The 11,040-nt window shown below is 43.6% G+C and overlaps 1 protein-coding gene across 2 annotated transcripts; it reads left to right on the top strand.

The window, feature by feature from the left end:
• The first annotated feature begins 287 nt into the window (after positions 1-287).
• Positions 288-9,987, top strand: GNPDA1 (glucosamine-6-phosphate deaminase 1). Of its 2 annotated transcripts, none has more exons than XM_075900319.2 (7): positions 288-666; positions 2,683-2,812; positions 4,325-4,426; positions 5,803-5,985; positions 7,317-7,501; positions 8,893-9,067; positions 9,616-9,987. In XM_075900319.2, the coding sequence occupies exons 1-7, from the start codon at positions 604-606 to the stop codon at positions 9,711-9,713; spliced, it is 936 nt and encodes a 311-aa protein (XP_075756434.1). In that variant the 5' UTR covers positions 288-603; the 3' UTR covers positions 9,714-9,987. The 2 variants fall into 2 exon arrangements, with proteins under 2 accessions (XP_075756434.1, XP_006128599.1); XM_006128537.5 differs by lacking the exon at positions 288-666 and adding an exon at positions 673-809.
• The last annotated feature ends 1,053 nt before the right edge of the window (positions 9,988-11,040 follow it).

Below are 11,040 nucleotides of genomic sequence, written 5' to 3'. Positions count from 1 at the left end.
CCAGCATTTATCCCTTTCCCAAGCTTATTTACACTGAGCAGCACTGCGGGACTCTGCTATTTGCCTCTCTCCACGCTGAAACCCAGCTACCTTCCTATTCCTTCCTACCCAGTGCGCCCTCGTTCTTAATCCGGTACTGAGCCACCAGAGGACCCTCCCCTCTTGTTCTAGACCATGACTGACTGCTTTGCTAAAGAGCCTTTGCTCGGGGACTTTGCCCAAAGGAAACCAAAACCATTGGCTCACCTGGACCATGTGTTGGCTGCCCTCCCCCCTTCCCAAGGAACTCGACTAGATTCTGTCCAGGCAGCGTTGCCTTGGCTACTTCCAGAGACAGCTCTTGGGTGATAAACAGCCGAGCTTTTCAGGAGCTGCAAAGCAGCAAACCAGGATTGTGCTGCCCAAGCTCACAAGGGAGCCCAGGCCGGGATTGGGGGACGGGCGTGGGAGGCGAAGCGTAAATCGCGCTCAGCCTGTTGCGGGAGCCTCGCACGAATCTGGCCAGCCAGAGAACGGAGCACGGGAAGTGTTCGGCGCGGGGAGAGTTGCCTAAACTCCGCGCTGCTGATTCAGCTCCTCACTAGCGTGACCCGCCCCCGTCATATGACAAGGGGCCGCGGCTTGGGACGAAGCAGAGCCGGGGGCGGGCGCCGTGCGCCCGGACAGGTGAGCGAACCAGACGGTCTCCGGGCTGCGCGGCGGCGGCAGGAGGCGCTAGAGCACGCGGTGCTGAGGCTGCGCCTGGGCCAGGCGCGGGGCAGAAGGGTTCGGGAGGGCCAGGAGTTCGAGTCCCCGCCGCTCCCTCCCGGGTAAAATGGCGCCGGCGGAACTAGGCTTTAATTTGTTGGAATGGCTTTAAATTCCCGCTTCCCGGGCTCCCTGGTGCATCTCCTGCCCATGAGCTCCGGGGGAGCGGCCTTGCTCGCCCTGTTGCAGGCCAGGGCCTGGCCTGGGACTCCGGAGCTGCCGAGCTTCAACTTGTTCTCGTTGAGCCCCTTTTGTTTGAAAAGTTTGGGGGCGCTTTGTTCCCGGGGGGGCCGAGCGGCCGCTTGCAGGGGAGGGTTTAAGCGGGGCAACTGCCTGGAGCCTGCAGTCTGGTAAAAAAAACCAGTGAGCTGCGAACAGAAGAGGAACAAACAGGGAGTTTGGGGGAGGAGGGACAGGTTCCCACAGAGCCTTTGTGCCTTGCATGCTCTGTGAGCACTAACTCCATTTGAACAGGCTCTTAGGAGAGTGAGCGATCCACAGAGCCCTGAGTAGATACAAAATTGGGATCCCCATGTGGATCTGCAAGAATAATCTGCAGATAGCACCCCCGTGGCTGTAGATACCTGTGGATATAAGTCGGGTAGCTGTGGATTTGTGGGGGTCTAGCCACAGAATCTGCATCCACAAAAACAAGCAGTGGATAGCTGCATCCACATTAGGGATGTAATAGTGTAGTCAGTTAACCGATAAGCAAAAGCTGATAGGTCAATGCTATAGACACATGCACTTCCTCCCTCCCACTTGCCAGTACATTTTTTAGTAGTCTGGCTCAGTCCTGGCTTGAAATGAGTCTGGGGCCTACCCCTGCTGCAGCTCTGCATTTAAAGTGTATTAGGAGCCAGGTGGGCGGGCAGCCCTGCTCCATTCTAGCTCATAGGGGGTCTGGGAGCTCAGGACACTTCCCCATCCCACCCCCCAGACGGGCTGCTGCCTATTAGCACTGTTGCATCTTTATCAGAGGTAGCAGCACAGGGGACCAGGCAGTTGGTCCACAAGGGGAACTGGTTTTTGAACTGGCTCCCCTTGCAGACCTGGTCCCACGTGGCACCCTGCACTGCTGCCTTTGATACAGAGGCAACAGCACAGAGTGGCCAGGGCTCCTCAGGAGTGAGACTGGAGCACACTGGCTGCCAGCCCTGCCCCCAGGAACCATAGACTAGTCAACTAACCAATAAGAATGCTTGAGGATACTCAACTATTCAATTAACCAATATTTAACATCCCTAATCTACATGCAGGAATGGTCTGCTGCCCAATATAGGAATAATTTGCCCAGGGAGCAATCTAATTTAGAGCGCAGAGGTCTGCAACCTTTTCAAACCAAAGAGCCAAACTATATTAAAATCTAGAACAAGTGGCCAACAAAGAGCCAGTATAAGAATGCCCCTTTGCATGACTGAAAATATACAACTTAATATTATTGATAATTGACATGATTAATAATAGCAGAAATGAAATACTAATCACAGACTTTATTTAATGGGACTTCTGCTGCTGCATCTTTTTGCACATTTCTTTGAAATTTACATAATAACTGGTCAAATTCAGGTTCCTGCATGCATTCAAACTACATGAGTAATTATGTGTTTTTAACATTTTGAATTAATTTTTCATTTTAATTTACAAAGTTGCATGTACTTTGGGAATGATAAAAGAGCTACATTTGGTTCTGTATTTGGCTTGAGAGCCATTGGTTGCAGACCCCTGCGTAGGCTAATTCATCTTGGTAGTATCTGCTGTTGGCTAACAGTGTTCCTTTCACAGGGCCAGTATAACGTGGTTATTGTTTCATGTGAGATGAAGGAAAAATGTAACCATACACTAAAATTAGTACTAATACAATGAGTTCTCCATGTTTATTTCAGTGTAGAAAGTTAACTCCTTTTTTTTAAGCATCTTTATTTAAATGTGCAGGTCATCATGAAACTCATCATTCTGGAGAACTATGCACAAGCCAGTGAGTGGGCTGCAAAGTACATTAGGAATAGAATTATCCAGTTTAACCCCGGCCCAGACAAATACTTCACTCTTGGACTTCCCACAGGTAGGTTTGGAAGGATTCATTAACATGATTTAACATGTTTAAGCAAGAACACTGACGTTCTAATGTATGAAATCAGTGCTTTTTGCGCAAGAACTATGATGCTCCCACTCAGGAATAAGCCCTCTTGCACAACTGTTCTTGCGCAGGAGGCCAGTGTAGACAGGCAACATGCATTTTTTGCGCAAGAAAGCCCTATGGTTAAAATGGCCATCAGAGCTTTCTTGCGCAAGAGAGCATCTACACTGGCACGGATGCTCTTGCACAAAAGCACATCTCTTGTGCAAAGGCACATGCCAGTGTAGACGCTCTCTTCTGGAAGAGTTTTTGCCCAAGAACTCTTCCGCAAGAGTTCTTGCGCAAAATCATGCCAATGTAGACATAGCCTTGTTGTTTGGGGAGCAACAGTTTGTATAATTTACTTCCTTTAAGAAACCTTTTTCTGTTTTTAAAGTAAGCAAATTATTTATAGTGATGCCTCCCAAATAACAACAAAGAGTCCATATAGATAGAAGGTGAAGCACTACATGATGAGACAGCTCTTCACATAAGTGGAATAGATGGTAAAACTATGTGCTTCCTCTAGGTGTAAAATTCATCTACTTTTAAGACTAGATCCTTATTGCTTGAATTAAAAGAGACTCTCCAATATTAGCTGTGCAGAGCTGACAGACAGTTGAGTAGTTCTGATTCTGTCCAGTTGAGGATGAAATAGCACACAATCAGTTTATTACAACTGGACAGAATTGGAACTGTTCAACTTGCATGGTCGATGATGGGGAGTCTCCTTTAGTTCAAGTAAAAAGTGTTTGTAATCTTGGAACAACAGGTGCTAGACTCTATACTCTTGAAGCTGAAAGGTGGCATAAGCTTTTTACCATATATATTTCTTTGTTACGGTTGTGATCCAACCACATTCTTGGCTTTTTTTGGGGAGGCAGCATCAGAAATATAAGCCACTGGGCACTTCCCTGCCACCACACCCCATAGGAACTAGTTTGTTTTCACCCAAGCTACTTATGTAATGTCTCAATAAAACACTGTTTGGTATATATGTCTGCTTTTATTTTTGTTTTATAATATTTAGTGCTATTCATCTTCAAAACAGCTGTATTCAGACATTTCCTGTCTCACAACCCCTGGTTTGTAAGATAGATGAATACTGTCTCTATTTTACACATAGGGAAGCTGAGGCCCAAAGAGACAAATGTGATAGAGTGGTTGTGTTATTTGCTATACTTAGTATCAATGAGTCTTCCAGTCATTAATGAGGTTCTGCTCTGAGTAGGTTTTTGAGCAGCTAGCACCAGTACTGAGTTTGTTGAGATGGCTTTCGATGTGTTTGTTAGCCAATAGTTTGTAATTAAATAGGTCAGTCTTTCAGTAACATAAAAATCTTCGAATTATTGAATTAATGATGCAGAATGTTTACACAGCTCAGTGTATGCACAGCATTGTGAAACACTAATTCCACTAAATATTTTGATTTTTTTCCCCCCGCATTATCTCTCCTAGGAAGTACTCCTTTAGGATGTTACAAAAAGCTGATTGAGTATTACAAGAATGGAGATTTGTCCTTCAAATATGTAAAAACCTTCAATATGGACGAATACGTAGGTGAGTCATCTTAATTCATAAAATGTTGTGCTGAGGAAACAATCAAGCTTTTTTTTTTTAGGTGGAGGGTCCCCACATTTTATTTATTGTGCTGAATGAAATCAGACATTTCTGTTAATACAAAATATGTCACTTTGTATAGAACTCAATGTAAAATGACCCCAAAACAGATTGGGAAGGGAGAGACAGGGGATTGGAATGCTATGTAATACTTATTAACAAGCTAGAGTTGCCAAGTCTCCCAGACCGAATGGTCCAGGCACCATTGCTGCAAATAGTGTCTGGTCAGGAAAGTGGGCAACCCTCTAATGAGCTGCAACTTTGTCCCCTAATTAGAAAGATCACATTAGCTATGACCTGTGAAAGCTGACTGATACATTCCCTGAGTATTTCATTAAAGAAGTCCCACTGATGACGCTAGTACAGTAGATAGAATGTAAAATCTCTGAATTTACCATTTTATCCCAGCTTTCTTCTGATCAGGGAAATTGCTGCTCCTTCTGCTGTTTTGCTGGTTTGGATGGAATGCTATAGCCCTGTGCATAATTAGTAAAGGAAATAGCCAGTGCTCCAGCAAGATTGCACTTTAGACTTGCTGATATGTAGCCCTGTTATGATGTTAGATAAGGATTGCCTTATTTGTGACATTATGATGCAATATTCAATTGGAGCTGGTTCAGTGACAAGTGAACAAATCCTCTGGTTATCAAGGTACCAATGTGCTAAACATACACATTAGTTTACTCTATGGCCCTACTGTTATTGCATTATCTTCCTGATTTGATTGGACTGATTTTTTTTCTGTGAATAATCATAATCCGAGTACTCTGGATTAGGTTAAGGGTTATGTAGTTTGTTCTAGAATCATCCTTTATAATCAGGGAGTTTTTGGAAGAATTGTTAAACTAAAGTTGCTTCTCTGGTTTTGGCATACCATTAACAAGCTTAGAATAACAATAATTCTGCAGAATGTTGAGGAAAAAAATTAGATCTGTTTCATAATATTAATGCATCTTATTCATAGAATTTGGATAATCTGCCTCTCCCTCACAGTGTGATCTTACTGGAACTATAGTGACTTTTTAAACTTGCATTAAGGACACCCAGCTGAAGAGTAGATGGTGATATCTGGCATTCATTTGTAATCAAAATCACCGATGTCTATGCAAATATATGTAAAAGTTTTTACATAGGTTATTGTATCCTCCTCCTTTATGCCCACTTATCAAGTCGTGAAAGCTGTAACAAATAGGGTGTGAAAGACTTTGAAGCAGGAATTGTTTTTGTACTATGTCCTGTACAATGAGATCTGGGTCCTTAATGGGTCTGCAGATGTGACTGTAATATAAACCTGCATTAATGTTCCTGATCACCAGGTCTCCCAAGGGATCACCTGGAAAGTTATCACTCCTTCATGTGGAATAACTTTTTCAAGCACGTTGACATCTCTGCAGAAAACACTCACATTCTGGATGGAAATGCAGCTGACCTACAGGCAGAGTGTGATGCTTTTGAGAGGAAAATCAAAGCAGCTGGTGGAATCGAACTCTTTGTTGGAGGTGAAAATCTGAAAGAATAACAGACTAGAAGAGAATAGAGCATTGTTTTTTTAGCATAAACCTAGATAACTTTGTTTGGGGAGTTCCTTTTTAAAGCCACTTATTAGATATGCAGTCAGAAAAGCCATATGTGCATTCCCTTGCCCCAAAGAGTGTATGGGGTACTTGTCTGTAAAGTGTCACCTCTAGCCATTTCCTCCAGTGAGGCTAACTGGTGGGGACTGGAGCTGCTCCCCACCTATTGCAGGCAGGGGGACTGCTCCAGGCCCACAGAGGGCCCACCATGGACAGGGGCTGCTGTGGCTGGGCTGGAGCAGCTCCTGTCTGCGGTTGTGGGGCAGGGAGAAAGTTGTGCCAGGCCAGCAGTGGGTGGGGATGGGGTCTGGTCTAGCCTGACTGGAACATCCTCCTCCTCCTCCCCCTCTTAATCCATTAAACAATGTTTAACTGGCTAACCAGATAAACAGGGATGTTACATCGCCAATGCATAGGTGACTCACTGGTAGTCTGTGTGTGTTTTATTTTTGACTCAGTGAGATGCTTAGGTTGTCCTAGAAGCAGCTCCATTCCTGCTTAAGCCTTTCTGTCATACTAGGTCAGTGTAATGTGCCTCCTGATCAAGTATGGGTCTCAAAATTTGAAGCAGCAACTTGCTCCAAAGTCTCAGGCTGCAGGGATAGGGGATGCCAGGAACACTGGCAGAGTGTTTCTGACCCACTTGGCCGTGGATGACCTCTTTAAAACTAAGCATGTAAAGATCATTCATTAAAGTTCAGGCATTTTTTTAGGTATATGGGGACAGACTGGGGAAGGAATGTTGACTTTTTTTCTCAGAAGTAAAATGGCTAAAGAAATATTGTTGATACTTACTGATTTATGTTTTAAATCACCATTTCAGCTAAGATCTAGATTTGAATATTTCAGCCTAGTAAGTGAATTCTTGAGAAGATGGGGAGGGGAGGATAAGAGAGGTGTTGCAACCTTTACATTAGTAAGTTCTAGTAGGTAACTGCTGTAACCAGCTATAAACCCTCTGACACAGTGGTGACTTCTAATGTGATCAATTTGCTTTTGGGTGCTAATTAATTTTTCATTATTCCAAAAAATGCTAAGAAACAGTGTTTCTAATCTTGTTGACTTCAGTGGGAAATTTTCCGTTCACGTGAAAGGAAGCAAGATCTTTGAGCTTTAACAATGCTGCAAGTTCTTGTATGAAAGTAATGGCCATAGCTGCTGTTTGGAGCCTATAGCATCCTTATAGTAAGTGTGATGTTGGCTTTGCTTTTTGTAAGTGTTAAGGTAGTGACATTCTTAAACTGTCTCCAACACAGGTATTGGCCCAGATGGTCATATTGCCTTCAACGAGCCCGGCTCAAGTCTGGTGTCCAGAACTAGAGTGAAGACATTGGCTATGGACACCATATTGGCTAATGCTAGATTCTTTGATGGCGACCTCTCCAAAGTTCCCACAATGGCTCTGACAGTTGGAGTAGGCACAGTCATGGATGCTAGAGAGGTTAGAAGAAAAATCCAATGACTTAATATAATGTTTCACAGAGCATCAAAAAGTTGTCTAGTTTTCAAATAGTGGCATTTTCTGCAGCACAGCTGTAGGCATTACAGGGCTGCCAAAATGTTGATCATAGTTGATCAATTACACAACCTAATTACCTTGTATCCTGCAAAAGTACCTTAGTTTTTCCCCTGGGGTTTCTTTGCTACTTTAGCTATGATCAAATTAGACACACAAATGGAGGGGCATATAAATGTGAATGATAGCTGAGAGATGATGCTACTAAAAGTAAAATCATATATGCAGGGATAGGAAAAGAAAGGATGTCTTACCAAACAGCTGTGTTCATTACATCAGAATGAGCTTATTCATCTGGTTTCCATTATGCTGCTTTAACAGTTTTCAGGTAACTATGCAATACAGTTGTAGTGTGCTTGGGAAGCTGGATAAGGAAGTTTCGTATGGGTCAATTTCACAAGTCACTATTTGAATTATGGAACACCCGCCCACTTCTAAAGGACTCTCCCCCAGCCTTGTGGGAGAGACCCACTGGATCTGGAGTTCAACTGATTTCATAGGACCAATGATGAAAATCAGGATCGGGGTGAGGTCATTGGTTTAAAATGGGAATTGGAAGCGGACACCAAGCAGAGATCCTCGGGAGCCAGTGGACGCTGCCCAAAGAAACTCTGCTCTGATGCATGAGACTAGAGAGGAGCGGAAATAGGCTCCACAATTGCAGAGCACCCCCTCATCCAGCATCCCCCTCCTGGTGTTCTATATGGCAGCTTTTGCCAGCACCAGGAGGAGGTCTCGTGACTTTGTGGGGACATGGTACGTGTGTGCATAAATGAAAAGGTATGGGGAAAAGAGCAGCCACAACCTCAGCAGGAGGTTCTGGAGGAGTCAGAAATGGGGTTGCAACCTAGCACGTTCAAGATAGGTGTGCACCAGGTTCTCCCTCACGCTGCAGAAGGGGCAGGGATCAACCACGGACTTACTCAGAGGCATACCAACAAGTTGAGAATCACAAGGTGGTGTGTGGTTGAATTTATTTTACACCTGTAGTTCATAACTGTTAATCAGCTCCTCTAGCTGTCTAACATGCTCTAGTCTACTCTTGCATAAACATAAAAGGGAGAGCTCAAAGTAACAGGTGCATAAACTTTAAAATGGCCAGACAAACCGTAATTTTATTACTTAAAATGATACAGCCAAAGAGAACAATACTGAGTCAATGAAGTGAAACATTGCTGGAGAGGACTAAAATAGTTTTCTTCTTTAGATGACTTGCTCATGTATTGGCTTCAAATCACACTTGGGTATGCTCCCTTTAAATGTGCATCACAGAACCTAACAACCTGATTCCTGTATTCCCCTCTCCCCCAATTCAGGTTATGATTCTAATCACAGGAGCCCATAAAGCATTTGCTTTGTACAAAGCTATAGAGGAAGGAGTGAACCACATGTGGACGGTATCTGCCTTTCAGCAGCATCCTAGCACTGTCTTTGTATGTGATGAAGATGCCACTCTGGAACTCAAAGTTAAAACAGTGAAATACTTTAAAGGTAAGAAACTGGCCAGATCAGGCCACTTTTCTAATTAGCTTCTCTCTTTTCAGTGTCACCATTTAATTTAGAAAATCTTCCCTGTCCGACACATTGTGTGTTTGGAGGAAGGGCTGTCAGGTAACTCTGTGGTACTAACCCTAATTTAAAAAAAACCTCCTAATTAGAAATGTATTCAGGACAACACTTAAATGGAAATCTTTATTTAAATTTTCCACTACCATTATGAATCCTGTGTTTTCTATTTTTGAGTTAATAAAGTGCTATTGATAACAAGCCATACACAAAATGAGTGAAGCTAGTTTAATTGGCCAAGGAGAGTGAAGTATGTCCCTCTTTCTGTACACAATGAAAAGTAAATGAGGTTTTAAATGTATACTGATATTGCTTTTAATATCAGGTTTACAGCAATGGGGTGAAAAATACTAAGAGGGTTGTGCGTAAAGGGGTCAGTTAAGAATTAGTGCCCATACCTTAATTTAAAAGCAAAGTTGTTCATTCACTGCACTTCCTACCCATACCTAGCCTTTCCTTTTCCCACGTACCAGGTTTAATGCTTGTTCATAACAAGCTTGTGGAACCCCTATACAGTATGAAGGAGACCGGAGCAGAAAGAAAACAGTCAAAGAAGCCATACAGTGATTAGTTTCTGGAGGTCTGGAATGATGCAAAGCAGGCTTTTCTCGGGGAAACCAGCACTAGACACAAGGAATCCCTCCATATGCTTGTACATAAATCAAAGATGTGTTCATTTATTGTCTCCATCGTAGGAGCTGAGTACATTCATCTTAATAAAGTAGATGAGAGCGGGATTTTATATAATATGTTCTAGCAACCTCCAACAATATTCACTGTTTAGTGATGAAGCCAATTGAAATGAGATGTGTAATCTATAAAGCAATTAAATGAATAGAAAATAAGTGAGGTAGAAGTAAAATCAAACAGGTAATTGTACAAGGTGTTAACATTTGAATGACCTATGTTTACATTTTTCTCCCCTCATATTTACTAATCTCAACTGCATTAGCATCATGAAATTGAAGTTCTAGCCCCAACTAGAGTTAGTCATTAATAAACTTCCTCAAAGTTCTCCTGCATTAATTTACATTCTAGCCTTGGGGCTGTTCACCTGAGCAAAATCAGAGAAATGCTGCACCCACTCTGGCTCTTCAGTACTCTTAGTTATTTCATGAAGCTATCGCCAAATAGTTAAACAGCCAATTGTTGCTTATCAGCTGTATCACTATGGCTACTATTATACTTTATGGTCAACTCTAGAAATCTGAACATTGGAATTAATGTACATTAAGACTAAGGCACTAACATTAGACAAATATTTTATACCTAAGCCTAAATATAGGTGGATTTGCTTTTCTCCCCTATACAGTTAACTGGACAGTTGGTTGTTGCTACTTTTCAAACTCTATTGGTTTTGCCCTTTATTATTACAAAAAGGGCTTACAAACTATTGTATGTCACTGTGGATGTTGCTTAGGTATGGGTATATATTTTACACAGAAATCCTACAACTTATTCATAATGTAATTTTCTACATTAAATGCAGTACAGCCAGTCCCCGACTTACGCGGATCCGACTTATGTCGGATCCGCACTTACGAACGGGGCTTTCTCGCCCTGGAGGTCGAGGTAGCGGATTGCTACCTGCGAGCTCCGGGGCGAGAGAGCCCCGTTCGTAAGCTGCTCTGGTGCCCCTGGTCTGCTGGAGACCGTCTCCAGCAGACCAGGGGCACCGGGCGGGTTCCCACGCTTCTGAGGCTTTGCCAGAGCAAAGCCTCAGAAGCGTGGGAACCCGCCGCTGCTGCCGCTTCAGTCCGCAGCAGACCACAGGCACCAGGACTGAAGCCGCAGCCGCGGGGGGGGGGGGTCCCGCGCCTGAGACTTTGCCAGAGCAAAGCCTCAGAGGCGCAGCACCCCGCTGCCACTGCGGCTCTGCTCCCCGTGTCCCTGGTCTG

Source organism: Pelodiscus sinensis, chromosome 16 (genome assembly GCF_052426305.1).
Source record: "Pelodiscus sinensis isolate ZL-2025 chromosome 16, ASM5242630v1, whole genome shotgun sequence".
Lineage (NCBI taxonomy): Eukaryota > Metazoa > Chordata > Testudines > Trionychidae > Pelodiscus > Pelodiscus sinensis.
Note: the sequence above shows the minus strand (reverse complement) of the source record. Positions and strands in the feature narration are given on the sequence as shown.